Raw genomic sequence first — 24,323 nt, 5'->3', positions numbered from 1 at the left:
ACGGAGCTCCTGCTCCATACAGTATTGGAACGAAGTTTTATGCAAATCAACTTCGAATGTTCCATCCAAAGTCGATTTGCTCATCCCTAATTTTGAACTTAAGGAGTTGCTTATTAGAAGGGTTTTCCAGTTATGTAAAGTTATTCTCTATACACAGGCTAGGGATAACTATTAGATCGGTGGGAGTCCTGCCGCTGGGACCCCAGCCAGTCATGAGAACAAGGACCCCTACCCCGTAGAGCCCCCAGAAATGAAACAAGTGGCCTGTTAGGCTTGCGTGTGGCTGCCCTATTCATTTCTAGTGGAGTTCCAGAGATTGCAGAGTACAGCGGTCAGCAATCTGTAGAACTCCCCTATAAATGAATGGAGTGGCCACGCACATGCCCAACTGGCCACTCCGTTCATTTCGTTGGGCTCCACAGGGTACAGGGTCCCTGTCTTTCATAATCGGTTTGGAACCCCCTCTGATGGGGGATAATGTTACAAAACTGGAATTCCGCTTTAATTAAGCCAAGATATTTATTTCTGCCATCTTTCTTTTCAGCCAGTATTCCCACCGCAACTAGGATTTCCGACGAGTGCTGGATTCCAAGTAAGTTTGAATGCAGCACACTTTTTTTACCTTTTTATAAGGCCTCTTGCACACGAACGTATTTTCATTCCGTGTCGCCCCCTTTTTTTTGCGGAAAACAGAAGGTACTCCGTCCTGCATTCCGTTTCCGTATTTCCATTCCGCAAAAAAAAAAAACATGTCCTGTTATTGTCCACATTACGGACAAGGATAGTACTGTTCTATTAGGGGCCAGCTGTTCTGTTCCGCAAAATAGGGAATGCACACGGATGTCATCCATATTTTTGGCAGACTGCAAAATACATACGGTCATGTGCAAGAGGCCTAAGATTAATGACTGGCCTTATTTGTTTTTCTTATATAATGTGGAATGTACATCCTATAAAGATCTGAAGATCAAAAAAAAATGTAATCACAAAAAGTTATGGCTCATCCTAGCAATATGCCATGACTTTTTATGATGAATACAAACCTGTTTAGAGCTTTTATCAATTATCCCACTGAGGATAAAATAGTTTGTATGTTTTTCAGAGACAAAAAGTCTCTTTCCTTTAATTAAAGAGCAATAGTAGTTACACATTTACCTAAAACATGATGATTATTAAATTTTTTTAATTTTTTTTGTTGAAGTTGGGGGAATGTATCAAGCCCTGCACTCCAAAATTATAGCTTCAAAAAGTCGCAGAATAGGAGCTTTGTGACTTTTTAAGGTCAGCTGAGCAAAACTTTTGTAACTTTTTTGCATTTTTACATCAGATACTTCAGTTTTGAAAAATGGGTGTTGTTAGCTATGTTAAAGGGGTTTTCTGGTATTTACATATTGATTACCTATTCTCAGGATAGATCACCAATAGGGATGAGCGAATCGACTGCGGATGAAACATCCGAAGTCGATTCGTATAAAACTTAGAATACTGTACGGAGCAAGCGCTCCATACAGTATTAGAATGTATTGGCTCCTATGAGCTGAAGTTTATTACTTTGTGAAGTCTCGCGGGACTTTGGGTAATAACTTCAGAAATTTAATTTCTACTGTAAAAAACCTTTTACCAAACTCTGGTTCAGTTCCAAGGTACCACTCGCTCATCCCTAGTCACCAATATCAGATTGCCAGGGGTCTGACTCCAGGGACCCCCACCAAGCAGCTGTACAAAGAGGCTACGGGGCTCTGTGAGTGCTTAGGCCTCTTCCTAAGCCATGTAACGTCACATTCATTGGTCACATGGACTAGGTGCAGCTTATCTCTATTCAGGTGAATGAGGATGAAATGGACGGCGCTGGGCTTGGTAAGCTGCAGGTCACCGTAGCTCCAGAGAGTGCCGTAGCTTTCTCAAACAACTGATTGGCGGAGGTCCCAGGATTTGGACCACTGCCAGTCTCAAATTAATGATCTATCTCAAGGACTGGTCATCAATATGTAAATCCTGGAGAACCCCTTTTAAGTTTCACTCAAGAATTATCACTGTCACTTTTTTTAAAAGTCACAAACTTTCTCTGGTAGGGGGTGGTGTAGGAAAACTGGAGTAGCATTTTGTAGACAAGTGTTAGGTTTGAAGATATGCCATAGTTATCAAACAACGTGTGACATTTCATGAATTTAGTGCAAAACAATCCAGTGTGGACTTCAAATATTACCCTCGTGATAAATCTCCCTCTGTGTTTTCTTCACAGCCTGGTCCATTTAATCCACATGGAAATTATGTAAGTACCCAATGTAGAGTTGTTCTGTGCATTATGCCTATAACTAGAGAGCATCTGTCATCTCTCCTGGCCAGACTACTCCCTATAAAAAAAATTGGGATTGTCTTTTCTTTGAAGGAATAAAAGATTAGCTGCACCTTGCTTCAAGTATTCATAAAACCCGACATGCCAGGGGTGTGAGAGGTCCCTTTTTAAAGCAGAGCATTATTTTATTCAAATGCTCATACATCCTTTTGTCATGGTCTCTAAGAAGTAAATGTTTCTATTAATTGTCCCTATAAAGTACAACATAACCTGTTCTTTGAAAACTTTGACATAGATAACTATAATCTAAAGTCCCCTATACATGGGCTGAGTTATTGGGAACAAAACTGTCCATTCTTGATAATTGCTTGCTCGTTAGAGGAGGTGAAATCTGCATTTACATCTGGCAATCATTTCTGTATGGGGATGAGAGATTGTTCCTTCCCATACAGATTCTTTTTTTCTTTTTCTTCTGGGCAGCAGATGCCTGTTTACAGAAGACGAACTGCTGCAGAGAAATTATGAGAAATCCTGTCCACATCAACAAAGCTTTCACCCAATGAATGAGCGTTTGCCCGTTCATCAGGTGATCAGTGGCACCTTTATACAGGGTAATTATTGGAAACACACGGACCTAGGAACGTTTCTTCCTAATAATCGCCCCAATGGTCAGCCCATATAAAGAACCTTAAGTTATATTACTGTAAATACTATTCCTCGATGTATGGAGTTGATTTTTCTGTTATGTATAACCATTCGGTAAAGTCACATTTATGCCACCACTAAATGTGTTAAATATTGACGAGCATGTCTTAGGATAGGTCAATACTGTTTGATCTGTGGGGTCTAGCCTCTGGGACTCCTGCAAATTAGCACCATGATGGTGCCAAGGTGCTTGCCTGAAAAAGATGACAATAGGGATAGCCACCGTGCCTGTTTAACAATGAAGGGGCCGTGGTGTTTATGTGAGCTACATTTTATTTCGGGTCTTATTTACTCTGACAAAAAATTGGGCATCTCCCATTCATTATCACCTTAGATAGAGGAAAACTTGAGAAGCATTGTAAACCTCCGTCTGCTTGATTTCTTTACCATCTTGGCATGTCCAAATGCTTCAGTGGTAGCAGCAGGCATCTGAGAAAGCTCTGATCCTGGGTTTTTACCCCATTAGATGCTGTGGTCAATAGCAACTTCAGCACTCAAGAAATTTGACAGACACAGCTCCCATCTTATGAATGCTGAAAAATACAGTAAATTATTTGTACCTCAAACTATTCTCTCGCAAAAAACATGCACTCATCCATAAGAAAAATAAAGTTATAGCTTTTTGTATGCGGTAATTTAAAAAAAGTGAGTCTTTTTTAAAGCAAATCTGTCAGGTGATTTCTTTCGTCCTTTCTGAGAGCGGGATATAATAGAGGGAAAGAACTGTGATATATACCGTATGTATACATTTATGTGATTTGGGGAAGGATTACTAGCTAAAAGTAGAGTAAATCCTGACAGGACTCCTAGGACAGATAGTGAGAGTCCTAATCCCCCCCACCCCCTCCCGCCACACGTGATTGACAGCCTCGTGTGTACAGATAATTTTACAGGTGAATGCTGTCAATTACTATATGTTGGTGGGAATATATTTATATCAAATAGCTCATGTTCTCTCTATCATATCCAACTCTCTGATAGGACAGCAGAATCAACTAACAAGTTCACTTTAAGGGTCCAAATAGGTTTGTCTTTAAACCCTTAAAGAGGACCTTTCACCATAATAAAACCTCTAAACTAACTATACAGACGCGTAGAGCGGCGCCCAGGGATCCCCCTGCACTTACTGTTATACCTGGGCGCCGCTCCGTTCTCCGGTTATAGCCTCCGGTATCTTCATAGTTAGGCTCCACCCAGGGGAACCTGCCGGTGTCTCATTCTCCCATGCTGTAGCGCTGGCCAATTGCAGCGCTCAGCTCATAGCCTGAGAGAAAAAAAACACCTCTCAGGCTATGATGTGAGCGCTGCGATTGGCCAGCGCTACAGCATAGGAGAAAGAGATGGAGTCAGGTTCCCCTGGGTGGAGCCTATAAAGATACCAGAGGCTATAACCGGAGAACGGAGCGGCGCCCGGGGATAACAGTAAGTGCAGGGGGATCCCTGGGCGCCGCTCTACACGTCTGTATAGTTAGTTTAGAGGTTTTATTATGGTGAAAGGTCCTCTTTAAAGACTGTTCTTTCCTTCCTGCCTTCTTAGAACCATAACTTTTCTAATATTTTTTTCTTCTCTCAGCCATATGAGAACTTAGGGGGTCATTTATTATCCTGAGTCCGCCTATATTAGACTTATTTCAGGCGCAGATTGCGGCACAACGGTCTGGACCGGCAAACCCGTCTCATTCGTCATTTTCTACGCATGTTTTAGGAGTAGAAAATTGTCTAAATGTAAGCCAGCTAGGAAGCCTCTTTATACCTTCGGTGGTCTAAAACGCCGGTCTTAATGAATGGCTCCCTTATTTTTTGCAATACATGGTGTATTGTTAATGGCACCATTTCAGTCACCAGATCTTGCATTGAAATACAGGAAAAATATTCTGTGTGGAGTGAAACAGAAAAAATAAAACCCTGTCACAATGTTTTTTGGGGGTTTGTTTTTAACACTTCAAAAAAATAAAAATAAGCTTTAGCAAAAAACTTATTTGCATCGCCGTATTCTGACACCAATAACTAATTTTTTTATTTTTAATTTCTGTCTACAGAACTGTTTTGAGGGCTTGTTTTTGTAGTTTTTGATCACATTTCAAACAACTTTTTGTGACCAAAAAACAGCAAATGGTCCATTTTTATTTTCTTCCATTGTGTCGTTCACCACACATGATAAATATTTTATTTTAATACTATGGGCATTTTTGGATGCAGCAGTACCAATCATATATTGTTGATTTTTATAGTTTTTAAAAGGCAAATTTTTATTTTTTCTTAATTGTAATTTTTACTCCCCTTAGAGGCCTTGAGTATGCAGTCTTCTGATCCCTTGTACCATAGACTGCAATAAAATACTACTGCAGTCTAAAGGATTTTGACAGGCCTCCTATGGCAGGGCTTAAAAGGTAGCTTACTATCGCAGAGCATTCACAAGGCCCCAGGCTGCCATAGTAACCAATCGGGAAGCCCGCTATTTTGCCATGGAGGACAGGGGGAGTTCCATCCCTCTGTCTAACCCCTCACATGCCACTGTTGCTAATAACATGGCATCTGAGGGGATAAATAACCAGGATGGTCACTGCCAGTGTGTGTCAGCTGTGTTAGACAGCCGACACCTGCTGCGTATGGAGCAGACTGGGCTCGTGAGCCCACTCCATACTTCTCTTACATGCAAATGATGTACAGTGTCATAATACATCATGTTTTAAAAAAATTTACTGTAGTTTATAGATCCAGTGCCAACCATTTTTCATGACTTAGCCAGTTAATTCAGTATGCCTGTTTGTTACAATAAACTGGTGTCATACAGTACTCGGCTGTGAAGGATGTCCTGAGCTTACCACTACCTACTTTATTGTTCCTGCAGGCAGTCCCATACCAAACTAACATCTATGGAGGCCTGTTTCCTTCCAAGGTGATTGTCGTCAGAGGAACTGTTAATGCACACCACCCAAAGAGGTATTTATTTCCTGCACCAACATATCTTATAGAGTTGTCCTCACTCACATCAGTCTGTCCCTTTTGGAACTAACAATATAACAGTCCTTGGGCAAATGTCATAGAAATCCAGTTAACTTATCAGTATGTTTTTTGGAGTATGGGAGCAAACGGTAAAACTTAGAGAAAACCTACAGTCGTGGCCAAAAGTTTTGAGAATGACACAAATATTTGTTTTCACAAAGTTTGCTGCTAAACTGCTTTTAGATCTTTGTTTCAGTTTGTCATATATCTTCTATATGAAAAAGAATCTTCATATAAAAGAGAGGATAAAAAATATATATATATATATATATATATATATATATATATTATCCTTCAGGCGGACATAAAAAACGCCTCTAAGTTCTTTTTATCAAGTATCTTAATTTGATTTGTGCAAGCAGTGAAACAAAGGAACAATTGTATATGCAAAAATATTTAATCGTTTATTATAAAAACAAAGAATATAAAAACAATACGATTGCAAAACAAATTATGAAGTTACAACTTAACACCCAAAATGTACCACACGGTGGTGTTAACACACCCCTATCTGATCAGCACAGCATGATTTATTGATTTATGACAACCAGTGTCAAACGGACTCATATACCAAGAGAAACTTAGGATCTTCTGTTATCAAACAGGCTATAACAATAAAACACGGATTTACAGGAAAATTAACTGTTATCCCTTGACTCTGTTTTCCTATGACCAATCAAAAATATATGATATTAATATGATAAAATATTCAACTCGGCAATCAGACTAGGGAAAATAACTTTCCAAGGGTTTAGTCCTCTTTTCAAATAATGTCAGATCTTCTATTAACAATATGCATCTTTGCTAAGAGAATAATCAGCATTATGGAGGCACCTAACACTATATATTCTCACAATATGGGAACTCTTGGCTATATACCGAGAGAAATATCTTATTAATATCACGAGTAGTAGACAAAATATACGTTACCGGGTCAAAGGTAGACAGAGTTCAGATGGGACCAGTTCTGAAGAACTTTCCTAATAATCCAAAAAGAATAATCCAAGTTTCTTCTGGTAAAGTTTTTCTTTTTGATTGAATGGATGGATCAATGGATATATGGATCTTTTTCTCTAGCTTTCTTTTTTTTTCTCTTGCTAACTTTTCATGCTACTCTGCACACGAGTAATTATTCCCCCCCTTATCTAAGAATCATCCCCTTTAGATTAGGGATTCCCAATCAGGTAGGGTGGGTGTATTCGCATGCTAATAACATCATGACGTTATCTCATCTCCTAATATGGTATAGAACAAATAATGAAATAATATAATGTTGCCCATCTGCCTCCAGATGGCACTGCGGTACTGTAGATGAACATAACAACTTTTAAGCATTAAAATTAAATATCTAATAATATATTCTCATGACTTCGTTGACCTTTTTATATAAATCATTGAGGAAGGTCTTTTCCTGACACTTTTAATTACCTATATCCTGGACTTGTTGGAGTTGACTGTCTTCTCCTATCTTTTTGAAATATAGGTTGACTTGATGAAAATTTTATATAGCGGCTTTAACCACTTCAGCCCCCAGTGCTTAAACACCCTGAAAGACCAGGCCACTTTTTACACTTCTGACCTACACTACTTTCACCGTTTATTGCTCGGTCATGCAACTTACCACCCAAATGAATTTTACCTCCTTTTCTTCTCACTAATAGAGCTTTCATTTGGTGGTATTTCATTGCTGCTGACATTTTTACTTTTTTTGTTATTAATCGAAATTTAACGATTTTTTTGCAAAAAAATGACATTTTTCACTTTCAGTTGTAAAATTTTGCAAAAAAAACGACATCCATATAGAAATTTTGCTCTAAATTTATAGTTCTACATGTCTTTGATAAAAAAAAAATGTTTGGGTAAAAAAAAAATGGTTTGGGTAAAAGTTATAGCGTTTACAAACTATGGTACAAAAATGTGAATTTCCGCTTTTTGAAGCAGCTCTGACTTTCTGAGCACCTGTCATGTTTCCTGAGGTTCTACAATGCCCAGACAGTACAAACACCCCACAAATGACCCCATTTCTGAAAGTACACACCCTAAGGTATTCGCTGATGGGCATAGTGAGTTCATAGAACTTTTTATTTTTTGTCACAAGTTAGCGGAAAATTATGATTTTTTTTTTTTTTTTTTTTTTTTTTTTTCTTACAAAGTCTCATATTCCACTAACTTGTGACAAAAAATAAAAAGTTCTATGAACTCACTATGCCCATCAGCGAATACCTTGGGGTCTCTTCTTTCCAAAATGGGGTCACTTGTGGGGTAGTTATACTGCCCTGGCATTCTAGGGGCCCAAATGTGTGGTAAGGAGTTTGAAATCAAATTCTGTAAAAAATGACCAGTGAAATCCGAAAGGTGCTCTTTGGAATATGGGCCCCTTTGCCCACCTAGGCTGCAAAAAAGTGTCACACATCTGGTATCTCCGTACTCAGGAGAAGGTGGGGAATGTGTTTTGGGGTGTCATTTTATATATACCCATGCTGGGTGAGAGAAATATCTTGGCAAAAGACAACTTTTCCCATTTTTTTATACAAAGTTGTCATTTGACCAAGATATTTATCTCACCCAGCATGGGTATATGTAAAAAGACACCCCAAAACACATTCCTCAACTTCTCCTGAGTACGGGGATACCAGATGTGTGACACTTTTTTGCAGCCTAGGTGGGCAAAGGGGCCCATATTCCAAAGAGCACCTTTCGGATTTCACTCCTCATTTTTTCCTGAATTTGATTTCAAACTCCTTACCACACATTTGGGCCCCTAGAATACCAGGGCAGTATAACTACCCCACAAGTGACCCCATTTTGGAAAGAAGACACCCCAAGGTATTCCGTGAGGGGCATGGCGAGTTCCTAGAATTTTTTATTTTTTGTCACAAGTTAGTGGAAAATGATGATTTTTTTTTTTGATTTTTTTTTTCATACAAAGTCTCATATTCCACAAACTTGTGACAAAAAATAAAAAGTTCCATGAACTCACTATGCCCATCAGCGAATACCTTGGGGTCTCTTCTTCCCAAAATGGGGTCACTTGTGGGGTAGTTATACTGCCCTGGCATTCTAGGGGCCCAAATGTGTGGTAAGTAGGTAAATGACCTGTGAAATCCGAAAGGTGCTCTTTGGAATGTGGGCCCCTTTGCCCACCTAGGCTGCAAAAAAGTGTCACACATCTGGTATCTCTGTATTCAGGAGAAGTTGAGGAATGTGTTTTGGGGTGTCTTTTTACATATACCCATGCTGGGTGAGATAAATATCTTGGTCAAATGCCAACTTTGTATAAAAAAATGGGAAAAGTTGTCTTTTGCCAAGATATTTCTCTCACCCAGCATGGGTATATGTAAAATGACACCCCAAAACACATTCCCCAACTTCTCCCGATTACGGAGATACCAGATGTGTGACACTTTTTTGCAGCCTAGGTGGGCAAAGGGGCCCATATTCAAAAGAGCACCTTTCGGATTTCACAGGTCATTTTTTACAGAATTTGATTTCAAACTCCTTACCACACATTTGGGCCCCTAGAATGCCAGGGCAGTATAACTACCCCACAAGTGACCCCATTTTGGAAAGAAGAGACCCCAAGGTATTCGCTGATGGGCATAGTGAGTTCATGGAACTTTTTATTTTTTGTCACAAGTTAGTGGAATATGAGACTTTGTATGAAAAAAAAAATTAAAAAAAAATCATCATTTTCCACTAACTTGTGACAAAAAATAAAAAATTCTAGGAACTCGCCATGCCCCTCACGGAATACCTTGGGGTGTCTTCTTTCCAAAATGGGGTCACTTGTGGGGTAGTTATACTGCCCTGGCATTTTCCAGGGGCCCTAATGTGTGGTAAGTAGGTAAATGACCTGTGAAATCCTAAAGGTGCTCTTTGGAATATGGGCCCCTTTGCCCACCTAGGCTGCAAAAAAGTGTCACACATGTGGTATCGCCGTATTCAGGAGAAGTTGGGGAATGTGTTTTGGGGTGTCATTTTACATATACCCATGCTGGGTGAGAGAAATATCTTGGCAAAAGACAACTTTTCCCATTTTTTTATACAAAGTTGGCATTTGACCAAGATATTTCTCTCACCCAGCATGGGTATATGTAAAATGACACCCCAAAACACATTACCCAACTTCTCCTGAGTACGGCGATACCAGATGTGTGACACTTTTTTGCAGCCTAGATGCGCAAAGGTGCCCAAATTCCTTTTAGGAGGGCATTTTTAGACATTTGGATACCAGACTTCTTCTCACGCTTTGGGGCCCCTAGAATGCCAGAGCAGTATAAATACCCCACATGTGACCCCATTTTGGAAAGAAGACACCCCAAGGTATTCAATGAGGGGCATGGCGAGTTCATAGAATTTTTTTTTTTTTGGCACAAGTTAGCGGAAATTGATATTTTTAATTTTTTTCTCACAAAGTCTCCCGTTCCGCTAACTTGGGACAAAAATTTCAATCTTTCATGGACTCAATATGCCCCTCACGGAATACCTGGGGGTGTCTTCTTTCCGAAATGGGGTCACATGTGGGGTATTTATACTGCCCTGGCATTCTAGGGGCCCTAAAGCGTGAGAAGAAGTCTGGAATATAAATGTCTAAAAAATTTTACGCATTTGGATTCCGTGAGGGGTAGGGTGAGTTCATGTGAGATTTTATTTTTTGACACAAGTTAGTGGAATATGAGACTTTGTAAGAAAAAAAAAAAAAAATTCTGCTAACTTGGGCCAAAAAAATATCTGAATGGAGGCTTACAGAGGGTGATCAATGACAGGGGGGTGATCAATGACAGGGGGGTGATCAATGACAGGGGGGGTGATCAATGACAGGGGGGTTGATCAATGACAGGGGGGTTGATCAATGACAGGGGGGTTGATCAATGACAGGGGGGTTGATCAATGACAGGGGGGTTGATCAGGGAGTCTATATGGGGTGATCACCACAGTCATTGATCACGCCCCTGTAAGGCTTCATTCAGACGTCCGGATGCGTTTTGCGGATCCGATCCATCTATCAGTGGATCCGTAAAAATCATGCGGACATCTGAATGGAGCTTTACAGGGGGGTGATCAATGACAGGGGGGTTGATCAGGGAGTCTATATGGGGTGATCACCACAGTCATTGATCACGCCCCTGTAAGGCTTCATTCAGACGTCCGGATGCGTTTTGCGGATCCGATCCATCTATCAGTGCATCCGTAAAAATCATGCGGACATCTGAATGGAGCTTTACAGGGGGGTAATCAATGACAGGGGGGTGATCAGGGAGTCTATATGGGGTGATCACCACAGTCATTGATCACTCCCCTGTAAGGCTTCATTCAGACGTCCGGATGCGTTTTGCGGATCCGATCCATCTATCAGTGCATCCGTAAAAATCATGCGGACATCTGAATGGAGCTTTACAGGGGGGTAATCAATGACAGGGGGGTGATCAGGGAGTCTATATGGGGTGATCACCACAGTCATTGATCACTCCCCTGTAAGGCTTCATTCAGACGTCCGGATGCGTTTTGCGGATCCGATCCATCTATCAGTGGATCCGTAAAAATCATGCGGACATCTGAATGGAGCTTTACAGGGGGGTGATCAATGACAGGGGGGTGATCAGGGAGTCTATATGGGGTGATCACCACAGTCATTGATCATGCCCCTGTAAGGCTTCATTCAGACGTCCGGATGCGTTTTGCGGATCGGATCCATCTATCAGTGCATCCGTAAAAATCATGCGGACATCTGAATGGAGCTTTACAGGGGGGTGATCAGGGAGTCTATATGGGGTGATCACCACAGTCATTGATCATGCCCCTGTAAGGCTTCATTCAGACGTCCGGATGCGTTTTGCGGATCGGATCCATCTATCAGTGCATCCGTAAAAATCATGCGGACATCTGAATGGAGCTTTACAGGGGGGTAATCAATGACAGGGGTGTAATCAATGACAGGGGGGTGATCAGGGAGTCTATATGGGGTGATCACCACAGTCATTGATCACGCCCCTGTAAGGCTTCATTCAGACGTCCGGATGCGTTTTGCGGATCCGATCCATCTATCAGTGGATCCGTAAAAATCATGCGGACGTCTGAATGGAGCTTTACAGGGGGTTGATCAATGACAGGGGTGTAATCAATGACAGGGGGGGTGATCAGGGAGTCTATATGGGGTGATAACCACAGTCATTGATCACGCCCCTGTAAGGCTTCATTCAGACGTCCGGATGCGTTTTGCGGATCCGATCCATCTATCAGTGGATCCGTAAAAATCATGCGGACATCTGAATGGAGCTTTACAGGGGGGTAATCAATGACAGGGGGGTGATCAATGACAGGGGGGTGATCAGGGAGTCTATATGGGGTGATCAGGGGTGATCAGGGGCTAATAAGGGGTTAATAAGTGACGGGGGGGGGGGTGTAGTGTAGTGTAGTGGTGCTTGGTGGGACTTTACTGAGCTACCTGTGTCCTCTGGTGGTCGATCCAAACAAAGGGGAACACCAGAGGACCAGGTAGCAGGTATATTAGACGCTGTTATCAAAACAGCGTCTAATATACCTGTTAGGGGTTAAAAAAAACACATCTCCAGCCTGCCAGCGAACGATCGCCGCTGGCAGGCTGGAGATCAACTCTCTTACCTTCCGTTCCTGTGAGCGCGCGCGCCTGTGTGCGCGCGTTCACAGGAAATCTCGCCCATCGCGAGATGACGCATATATGCGTGACTCTGCGCAGGGCTGCCACCTCCGGAACGCGATCCTGCGTTAGGCGGTCCGGAGGTGGTTAATGCTTGGCATCGGAACTTGTACATTTCACTTATCTTCATCCATGAATAACTATTGTTTTGAAATCCAATTAACTTAAACTTACTTGTTTCTGTACCTTCTACAATATCTTCTAAATGGTAAATACATGGTATGACATATATATATAAATCGATACATTGTTACACATAGATAACACATTATGTAAATTATTGATTAACATATGTTGTAAACTAAATATACCATGCAGAGATATATATATATATAAAATATAATTATGAATATATAAATTGAACCTCCTACAGCAGGTGTGCGATAAGGACATGAGTCCTTATCAAGTAACCTTGTTCCCTCCAGACAGACATGTTTTAGGGAGTTGACTTACTCCTTAACAGATGGTCTCATATCTTTAGCACTAACTTTTAATACAATGTCCGTTTATGTTCACAATTATTTTTATTTTATATAGACTGAACTTGCCATGAACTCATCTTGGCTTCCTCAGCCATATAATATAACTTTGGTTCAGGCTGATCTTATTCTTAAAGGCAATGAGATGAGCGTTCATTTTGATTATAATGTCATTAGATAATATTGTATACGTATGAAAATGCACAACAAGTTGTTTCTGTGATGTAGTGAAATATAATTACACGCACTTCATACGTTTCAAAGGCTTTTATCGACAATTACATGACATTTATGCAAAGAGTCTGTATTTGCAGTGTTGGCCCTTCTTATTCAGGACCTCTGCAATTCGACTGGGCATGCTTTCAATCAACTTCTGGGCCAATTCCTGACTGATAGCAACCCATTCTTTCATAATCACTTCTTGGAGTTTGTCAGAATTAGTGGGTTTTTGTCTGCTACAAGAGGACATAGTTTTAAATTAGAGGGGCAAAGGTTTAAAAGTAATATCAGGAAGTATTACTTTACTGAGAGAGTAGTGGATGCATGGAATAGCCTTCCTGCAGAAGTGGCAGCTGCAAATACAGTGGAGGAGTTTAAGCATGCATGGGATAGGCATAAGGCCATCCTTCATATAAGATAAAGCCAGGGGCTATCCATAGTATTTAGTATATTGGGCCGACTAGATGGGCCAAATGGTTCTTATCTGCCGACACATTCTATGTTTCTATGTTTGTCCACCCGCCTCTTGAGGATTGACCACAAGTTCTCAATGGGATTAAGATCTGGGGAGTTTCCAGGCCATGGACCCAAAATGTCAAAGTTTTGGTCCCCGAGCCACTTAGTTATCACTTTTGCCTTATGGCACGATGCTCCATCGTGCTGGAAAATGCATTGTTCTTCACCAAACTGTTGTTGGATTGTTGGAAGAAGTTGCTGTTGGAGGGTGTTTTGGTACCATTCTTTATTCATGGCTGTGTTTTTGGGCAAAATTGTGAGAGAGCCCACTCCCTTGGATGAGAAGCAACCCCACACATGAATGGTCTCGGGATGCTTTACTGTTGGCATGACACAGGACTGATGGTAGCGCTCACCTTTTCTTTTCCGGACAAGCCTTTTTCCATATGCCCCAAACAATCGGAAAGAGGCTTCATCGGAGAATATGACTTTGCCCCAGTCCTCAGCAGTCCATTCACCATACTTTCTGCAGAAGATTAATCTGTCCCTGATGTTTTTTTTGGAGAGTGGCTTCTTTGCTGCCCTTCTTGACACCAGGCCATCTTCCAAAAGTCTTTGCCTCACTGTGCGTGCAGATGCGCTCACACCTGCCTGCTGCCATTCCTGAGCAAGCTCTGCACTGGTGGCACTCCGATCCCACAGCTGAATCCTCTTTAGGAGACGATCCTGGCGCTTGCTGGACTTTCTTGGACGCCCTGAAGCCTTCTTAACAAGAATTGAACCTCTTTCCTTGAAGTTCTTGATGATCCTATAAATTGTTGATTGAGGTGCAATCTTAGTAGCCACAATATCCTTGCCTGTGAAGCCATTTTTATGCAACGCAATGATGGCTGCAAGCGTTTCTTTGCAGGTCACCATGGTTAACAATGGAAGAACAATGATTTCAAGCATCACCCTCCTTTTAACATGTCAAGTCTGCCATTTTAACCCAATCAGCCTGACATAATGATCTCCAGCCTTGTGCTCGTCAACATTCTCACCTGAGTTAACAAGACGATTACTGAAATGATCTCAGCAGGTCTTTAATGACAGCAATGAAATGTAGTGGAAAGGTTTTTTCTCGCCCAATTCCTTGGGGGACACAGGAAACCTTGGGTATAGCTCATCTCCATAGGAGGCGTGACACTAAGTGAAAGACTGTTAAGCCCCTCCTCCAGCAGCTATACCCTCAGCCTGGAGCGAGCGACTACCAGTTTTTTGCTTAGTGTCAAGGAGGCAAGACACTCTCTGCACTGCAGAGCTGTCTTTGCTAAAGATTTTATTTTTTCTCTTTTTATTATTTTCAACTTTTTTCCTTTTTTCAACAGGGACAAAAGAGTCGCAAAGACCTCTCTGTTTTCCCGGGGTTGAGCTGCGCCAGTGCCGGCTATCCGCACTGCTGCCTCCCCCACAGAAGAAAAGGAGGACCAGGGCAGCCCAGCTCCCCTGCATCCCGCCAGCACAAGGGTCGCCCGCCTGCAAGCCCCTCTCCAGCTTCCTGCCACTTCGGTGCCAGTGGCTGAAGGGGCGTCCCTGCTGGATGGACTGAGGGTGAAAACGTCGACTGGTGAGGTGGCTATGTAGCCGTTCCATCCCCCCCCCCCCCCTGTTAGGGTTCTAACTTCTGTGTTCCCTCTGCCTAGCCTTGTCACATTACAAGGCTTACTGTCGGCTTCCCCCCTTTGTGTGTGGAGCAGGACGGAGCGGTGCTCGTGGGGGAGGGTTTACTGCACAAGTTTACTTCAGGTGCTGCGGCCTTGTGGGCCGCCTTTTGTTATCTCGGCCAGTGCTGCCGCTGTGTTCAGCTGCCAGCTGACTTCTCTTGCCGGCTACCGGTGTGTCATTCGCCGCCGGTGTATAAGGAGGTGGTCGGGGGGCAATATTTTCGCGGCGGCAAAATTCCGGCGGGGGCGGAGCTTCGTTCCGCTTCTCCTGTACATGTTAGACATTCAGTCGGGGGGGCGGACGTCTTTCTTCCCGCTTCTCGCTGGCCCCGCCTCCACTTCGTGCCTGCTCTCAGGACGGATCGTTTTTACCTCAGGTGTTGCCGCTGCTGTTGTCGTCCGCTCCCACTGTGACCTGGTAGGACTGTTGACCCCTTCTAGTTCTGCAGCCCTCTGGCCTGGACGCGTTTATATTACTTCAGCCAACATGTCTGACCCCTCAGCGCCGGCCGGTCCTTGGTATCACACCTGCACCGCATGTAAGGCGCCCCTCCCTCAAGGGCAGCCTGAACCGCATTGCTCGGCTTGCAAAGCCCCATTACAGGGTCCACCATCTGTTGTGTCACCCCCTGGCCTATTGGATCCCCCTGACTGGGCTAGATCCCTTTCCCAGGCTGTGGTCAGCCTCTCTAACGTTGTGGGCCGCCTTGCAGAGGTATTGCCCTTATCGCAGCCGGATATTTCCCCTGCTGGGCCCTCCGGGTCCGCTATCTTAGCTGACCCGTCTGAGTCCCTCTCTCCAGGCGACACCTCCAGAGCCCGTCAACCCCAGAAGCGGTCTAGGGCGGAGCGCCTATCATCCTCGGATGCTTCAGTATCACCCCCAAGGGTGCGCTCTCAGTCGGGCCCTTCCTCGATACAGGATATGCCCTCTGAAGGGGAACTAGTTGATTCAGATTGTGATATGGACTCGGCCTTGCCTTCAAAACTGGCTTCTGCTGTGGGCCATCTTATTAACAATATTCGTGATACCTTTAAGATTCACGATGATCCTCCTAATTCTGAAAAAAAACTGTTTCCTTTTTTCGCCAAAAACAGACGTCTGCAGTTTTTCCCCTCCACACTGACTTCTCGTCGGTGGTTTCCAAGGCCTGGGCCCGCCCTGATGCCCGTTTTACCCCGCCTAAGAAGTTGGATATCTGTTATCCATTCCCGGCGGATTGCATTACAAACTGGGTGTCACCACCCAAAGTCGACCCCCCGGTGGCCCGTTTGGCAAAAAGCACGGCTATTCCCGTTGCTGATGGCTCTTCCTTACAATCCACTGAGGATCGCCGTATAGAGGCCATCACCAAAGGTATCTTTGCAGCCTCCGGTTCCGCCCTCCAGCCAGTCTTTGCTTCCGCTTGGGCTGGAAAAGCGGTTTCAGAGTGGGCTTCTCAGCTGGATCAGGAGCTTGAATCCGACGTCCCTATTCAGGACCTCCGTGCTCTAGCCCAACTTATCGTTCAAGCCGGCAAATTCGTCTGTGAAGCATCCCTTGATGCGGGGGCTCTCATAGCCCGTTCGTCTGCCCTGGCCGTTTCGGCCAGGAGGGAGCTTTAGTTAAAGGTTTGGACGGCGGACTCCACGTCAAAGCGGTCTCTTACTGGCCTTCCCTTTACTGGTTCTCGATTGTTCGGGACCCGCTTGGATGAAATCATATCCGAAGCCACGGGGGGGAAGAGTACGCATCTTCCTCAATCTAGGACCACCACTCGAGGCCGTCCCACTTTTTCTCGCTTCAGGTCTTCCCGCAGGGCTCCCGCACCTCGCACCTCTTCAGGTCCATCCCCCAGCTCTGTCCAAGACAGACGTAAGAAACCTTTTTTTCGGACCCAGCCCTCCTGGCGCAAGTCACAGCCTGCTCGCTCTCCCGCGACCAAGCAGAACACTACCTGAAGGTGCGCCCCCACCCGCCCGGGTGGGGGGACGTCTCTTCCTGTTCAGGGACTTCTGGCAGGCGCACGTCTCCGACGCCTGGGCTCTCGAGTTTACGTCCCTCCCCCCAGTTCGGTTCTTTCGCTCCCGGGTTCCCCGGGATCCCCAAGGGGCGGCCGATTTCTTTACTGCCACTCGCACCCTTCTGGACAAAGGGGTCATCGCTCCGGTTCCCATGGAAGAAAGATTCAAGGGGTTCTATTCGAACCTTTTTGTGGTCCCCAAAAAAGAAGGCTCGGTTCGTCCCATTCTAGATCTAAAACGGTTAAACCGTTTCCTTCGTCTTCAGCGATTCCGGATGGAGTCTCTCAGGTCGGTGGTGGCCTCTCTGGAAAAAGGGGAGTTCCTGGCCTCTATCGACATCCAGGACGCCTACCTTCATATTCCAATCGCTCGGTGTCATCAGTGCTTTCTGCGCTTTGCAGTGGGGTACGACCACTACCAGTTCGTTGCTCTCCCCTTCGGGCTGGCGACGGCCCCTCGCGTTTTCACAAAGGTCCTTGCCCCTGTCCTCGCCTTACTTCGTTCCAGGGGAGTTTTTCTTCTTCCATATTTGGACGATCTCCTTATCAAGGCACCCTCTCTGTCACTGACATCCACCAGTGTGGACCTCTCGCTACAAACCTTACGCCGGTTCGGTTGGATTATCAATCTTCCCAAATCCGCTCTTGTTCCATCCAGGCAACTGATCTTTCTGGGGATGCTGCTGGATACAGATGCAGCGGAGGTTCGGCTTCCGTCAGAGAAGCGCCAGCTCCTTCATCGGTCGGTTCGGAGCCTTCTGACCCACCGCAATCCTTCCTTCCGGTTCAGCATGCGGGTCTTGGGACAGATGGTGTCCTGTTTCGAAGCAATCCCCTACGCGCAGTATCACTCCCGCACCTTTCAGACTGCCATTCTGTCCGCATGGGACAAGTCCCAGGAAAGTCTGGATCAGCACTTTCCCCTTCCCCCCCAGGTTCGCTCCTCTCTCCTCTGGTGGTTACGGACCCCTCTCCAAGGGAAGTCCTTCCTGCCGATAACTTGGTTGGTGATTACCACCGATGCCAGTCTGCGGGGTTGGGGGGGGGGTGTTTCCTCCTCGGTCCGTACAAGGCACTTGGTCTCCATCGGAGTCCAAACTGCCGATCAACTTTCTGGAGCTGAGGGCGGTTCTCCTTTCACTCCGGCATTGGACTTCGCTGCTTCAGGGTCTCCCTGTTCATGTCCAATCGGACAATGCTACGGCTGTGGCATACATAAATCATCAGGGGGGCACTCGCAGCGCGGCGGCGATGAGGCAGGTGTCTCTAATCCTTCGCTGGGCGGAAATTCATGTTCCAGCCATTTCGGCCATTTACATCCCGGGGGTGGACAATTGGGCAGCGGATTTCCTCAGCCGGACGGCGATCGACCCGGGCGAGTGGTCTCTGCACCCCGACGTCTTCGAGTCTCTTTGCCTGCTTTGGGGTCGTCCGGACGTGGATCTCATGGCCTCCAGATTCAACATCAAGCTTCCCACCTTCATGGCCAGAACCAAGGATCCGGACGCTTACGGCGCGGACGCGCTCGTCCTTCCCTGGACGGAGTTCTCTCTCCTCTACGTTTTTCCGCCCCTGCCTCTTCTTCCACGAGTCCTTCGGAAGATCGCGGCGGAGGGCACGCCTGCGATCCTAATAGCCCCGGATTGGCCTCGTCGTCCTTGGTACGCCGACCTTATGTTGCTCCTGGCAGACGCCCCCTTGCCTCTGCCTCTAAGAGAAGACCTCCTCTCTCAAGGGCCGATCTTCCACCAGCATTTAGGGTCGCTACGTTTAGCGGCATGGCTATTGAAACCGCGGTCCTAACGCGGCGGGGGTTTTCTGCTGACGTGGTCCGTACCATGATTCGTGCGCGTAAACCGGCATCGTCCAGGATTTATTACCGAACCTGGCGGGCCTATTTGAATTTCTGCGAGACCTTAGATGTTCATCCCCTTCGGTTTTCTCACCCCACGATTTTATCCTTCTTGCAGTCTGGTCTGGACTTGGGTTTAGGTCTCAGTACCCTAAAGGGTCAGATCTCAGCGCTTTCGATCCTTTTTCAGCCACCTCTGGCTCCGCTCGGTCCAGTTAAGACTTTTCTTCAGGGGGTTGCTCACTATGCTCCCCCGTATCGCGCTCCCGTTCCATCTTGGGATCTTAATGTTGTGCTGACGGCTCTCCAATCTTCTCCTTTCGAGCCTTTGCGCAGGGTTTCCCTTCGCTTGTTGTCTTGCAAAGTTTTTTTCCTCGTTGCCATCACGTCTCTTCGGCGTGTGTCTGAATTGGCGGCACTTTCTTGCGTAGAACCCCTCTTGGTTTTTCACCAGGACAAGGTGGTTCTCCGCCCGGTTCCGGATTTCCTTCCGAAGGTGGTGTCCGCTTTTCACCTGAATGAAGATATTGTCCTTCCTTCTCTGTGCCCGTCCCCGTCTCATCCTCGGGAACGGGATCTTCACCGTCTGGATGTTGTTAGGGCTCTGAGGATCTACTTGGATGTAACTAGACCCTTTCGGCGCTCGGATTCTCTATTTGTGGTTCCGGAGGGTCCGCGCAGGGGGCTGGCGGCATCTAAAGTGGTTATTGCCCGCTTCATCAAGATGGCTGTTGCTGAGGCTTACCGTGCTAAGGGCAGGGAACCGCCCTTTGGTGTTACCGCTCATTCTACCAGAGCGGTCGGGGCTTCCTGGGCTCAGCGGAATCGAGCTTCGGCTGAACAATTGTGTAAGGCGGCCACCTGGTCTTCTTTGCACACTTTCACCAAGTTCTACAAGGTGAACATTTATGCATCGGCGGATGCTGCTTTGGGCCGCCTGGTCTTGCAGGCGGCGGTGCCTTAATGCCTATGGTGCTTTAATTCATCTTGGGTTGTGGTCCCTCCCTATTTGTGGACTGCTTTTGAACGTCCCAAGGTTTCCAGTGTCCCCCAAGGAATTGGGCAAGAAAACGAGATTTTTGTATAACTTACCAGTAAAATCTCTTTCTCGCTCTTCCTTGGGGGACACAGCACCCACCCATTGTTTTGGTTGCCCTGACGGGAGTTTTGACTTGTTGGTGTTAATTTGGTTGATCCTTGCCTTTGTTTTAACTACTTGGGCACATAACTGGTAGTCGCTCGCTCCAGGCTGAGGGTATAGCTGCTGGAGGAGGGGCTTAACAGTCTTTCACTTAGTGTCACGCCTCCTATGGAGATGAGCTATACCCAAGGTTTCCTGTGTCCCCCAAGGAAGAGCGAGAAAGAGATTTTACTGGTAAGTTATACAAAAATCTCGTTTTTGGGATTAAGTTAATTTTCATGGCAAAGAAGGACTATGCAATTCATCTGATCACTCTTCATAACATTCTGGAGTATATGCAAATTGCTATTATAAAAACTTAAGCAGCAACTTTTCCAATTTCCAATATTTATGTAATTCTCAAAACTTTTGGCCACCACTGTACACAAACATGCTGAGAACATACAAACTCCATTGGTCAGATTGGAACCTACCACCCCATGTGTTAAAGGGGTTAACCTTGCTCAGCTATTTACGGACCATAAACATTAATGAAGTGGGGTACATGTGTGGCCACGTTTTTGTTCAGAGTGGCTGCATGGAACCTGCATCTTTACATTGAGCTGAGCCACGTTACACATGTTACAATTTACGGTGTAGGTGGGGGGTGGTTGTTGGAGGACCCAAAGGAGATGCATGAAATCAAAGAAATATAATGAAATATTTGTATTAACCCACTTTTTTCTAAATCTGTCTACAGATTTCATATCAACCTGAAATTTAGTGGGGGAACAGCCTTTCATTTCAATCCAAGATTTGATGAACAGTCTATAGTCCGAAACAGCTGTCTGAATAACTCCTGGGGAAAGGAGGAACGGCAAATGCCGAGCTGTGGAATGGGTTTTGCACCTGGTCAAAGCTTTGTGGTAAGTATAGCCAGAAAAGACATAGGGGAAATTCATCAAAGGCGTGTTATGCCGGAATACAAAACATATATCTGACGGCAGGAAAATGTTCAAATCCAAACTAAATAACTCGCTGATCTTGCCAATAAATATTTTGTAGCCATTATGATTCAACATTAATGCTGAGGCAAATATCTCTACATGTTAAGCGATTTTCATACTTTATAGGTGGGAATTTACCATTTCCCTCCACACCACTTTTTTTTTATTTTTATGATATACCCTGCGCTGCCATAGGGCGCCCCTAATTTATGACGAGACGCACGCCTTGTCATAAATTAGGCATATGCTCTGGCAGTTTGTGCACCTAGAGTGAAATCTATAGCAGCTCAAAGTTGCCGTAGATTTCAGTCTTCTTTTATGCTATAGAACTAGAAAGTGTTGAGGGCGGTGTGGAAACGCCACTTGTGCTAGATTTGGGAGTGATGGTGTTTAAAAGGTTACAAACACAAAGTTTGCGACTTAAAAATAAAAAAATATTACAAAATATTTATTGGCAAGATCAGCGAGTTATTTAGTTTGGATTTGAACATTTTCCTGCCGTCACATATATGTTTTGTATTCCCCATGAAATAACAGTTCTGGAGCATCTTTTCTTAGAACTCTGCATTGGGGCATTCCTCTATTATTCTTCCTTATTATTTATAAATGAATTCACAACTACATCTGTTGACATGTCCCCTCGAAATATTTAAATCACTATTGTGTTTTTCTACACCATTTACTTTAGTCCTTCAAAGCTGCAGTTTGTGAATGTAGCCTAATCCCATCTCCCTTCCAGTGGCTGACTTAAATTCTGTTATTGTAACATTTTTATGTGAGATAATAATTGGATCTTATAGATACGAAATGGACATGAGTTCTAGAAGATCTACTGCTGCTACCTGATCTGCGCAGACGCCGACTGTACATGTGCCGCTCCACTTCTGTACCCAGATATAAGCGGCACATGCACATTTGTCATATGCAGTGCTTGATTAGCAGCAGGAGATCCTCTGTGCTTGCACCACTACTGAGAGCAAAGATTGTCAAGCCCAGGCGAAATGTCTGGCTCTGTCAATCAATAGGAAAAGGAGAGCCTCTTTATTTTGTATAAACCTTGTAGAATTTTTATTATGGGGGGATTTATCATGGCCTTTGCACCCATATCATTTGCACAAAGATTTTTCTCTACTTTTTTTTTTTTTTGCGAGCAGGCTTATCAAGAGGGGCTTGTCCTCCTGTGGCCTGACATATTTACTGCAATATAGGCCAGAAACCAGTGTAAATTATACCACAAATCTAGGCCAGGTAATAGCCAGTGTAGATATGCTTTTTCTGATGCACAGACAGGCAGATTTATCAAGAGGCATGCAAAACCAAATTTTCTCAGCAATGTGAACATTGGACCAACACAGATGCCTTCAGCTGCCAAGCGCACATGCAACAGGTCAGCCAGTCTCATAGGTACAAATCTGCTGATAGATGTCCTTTAATAACTTTCACCCTCTATAGTCCAGCTATGTGAAAACCTATCCATGCTTTAAAATACTGTATATATGGTCTCTGTAGAATGTGAATATCCTTTTAACAGGCATATCAGAAATATCATCCATTTTTTTTTTTCCCACAGATTGAAATAATTTGTGAGCACAACCATTTCAGAGTGAATGTGAACGGGATCCATGTGTGCAACTTCAATCACCGTGTGCCACATCTCCAACAAATAGACACCCTGCAAATTGAAGGCGATGTCGTGCTGCAACATGTTCAGATTTAGATTTGTTAATCATTGTGCTGACTGCAGTAACAGCTTTTCTCGCTGGTTATTACTTTGATGCATCTACAGTATACATTTAGTATAAGAATGGGTTTTATATGAAATATATACAGTACATATACATGCATAATTAAAAGGTAAACGTTTCATAATATGGAAATAAGAGTTGAACCTGAAATTTTAAATAAATTCCAGATTTTCAGTTAATTCGCTTTCTTTATTTAACAGGGTTGTGTTCGATCCTAAAAAATTTTATTTCATGTAAACCTTGTCTAGTCTCCTACAGAACATAATAGTATACCTGTCAACTTCCATCTCCATGCTCCTGCCGCACTACATTGTTCACAACCTGAACTTCCAGGTTGTGAGCGTAGATGAGCAGCAGCCACAACACTTCTCATAGTGCTGTGTGCTGCAAAGCACCTAGAAATGTAAACACCTACTACACCTTCCCTGGGTCAAAAGCGTTACCCACTACATCCCCATCATCCCCTTTCTGAGTCCTTCCAATGTTTCTTCCCACACAGCTTCAATATGGCAACCCTCCTTATGGATTGAGGACATTGACCAGCCCATTCCAAGATCCCATGGTTCTGACATCACGACCATTCAGGCTAAAATTCTGACAGATGGATCATGGGAGGCCTGGTTGTGATGTCAGAGGAAATAAATGGGGTAATTTATTATGACCGGCGTTTTAGATGCCGGTATTAATACCCTTGTGCTTACGCTTGATGCGCCCAACAGCTTTAAATATACTCCAGATCCCTTGCTGGCGTAGATTTAGATCATTTTCTATGCCAAAAACTGGCGTAGAAAATGATAAATGAGACGTGTCTACAATCTCACCCTCCCACTTTTAGGTCAGCTAATACTCTTAGAATTGCAGACACATGTAATGGGGATATCGCCAGTGATAATTCATAGAAGCTGCAGGCCCTGCAAAGACATAGAAATCTGCATAACATCACAAGCTCTTGCATGCTATGATGTTACAATGGAGAAAGCTTGTATAGATTTCATATATAGACATAAGATTCTTCATCAATCTAAGGACTGTATTACACCATGAAAAAGGGAAATA

At 44.3% G+C, this 24,323-nt stretch overlaps 1 protein-coding gene across 1 annotated transcript in view; it reads left to right on the top strand.

Annotated features, from left to right (window-relative positions):
• The window catches only part of LOC120995591 (galectin-9-like), a 41,666-nt gene extending 18,339 nt beyond the window's left edge, over positions 1–23,327 (top strand). The window contains exons 6-10 of the mRNA XM_040424870.1: positions 545–592; positions 2,243–2,272; positions 5,853–5,944; positions 21,276–21,441; positions 23,093–23,327. Of these exons, the coding sequence (XP_040280804.1) occupies positions 545–592; positions 2,243–2,272; positions 5,853–5,944; positions 21,276–21,441; positions 23,093–23,239 (483 nt within the window). The 3' untranslated portion in view covers positions 23,240–23,327. The remainder of the gene's footprint in view (positions 1–544; positions 593–2,242; positions 2,273–5,852; positions 5,945–21,275; positions 21,442–23,092) is intronic.
• Positions 23,328–24,323: the final 996 nt, after the last annotated feature.

The sequence above is a fragment of the Bufo bufo genome, chromosome 3 (genome assembly GCF_905171765.1).
Source record: "Bufo bufo chromosome 3, aBufBuf1.1, whole genome shotgun sequence".
NCBI classification, from domain to species: Eukaryota; Metazoa; Chordata; class Amphibia; order Anura; family Bufonidae; genus Bufo; species Bufo bufo.
Note: the sequence above shows the minus strand (reverse complement) of the source record. Positions and strands in the feature narration are given on the sequence as shown.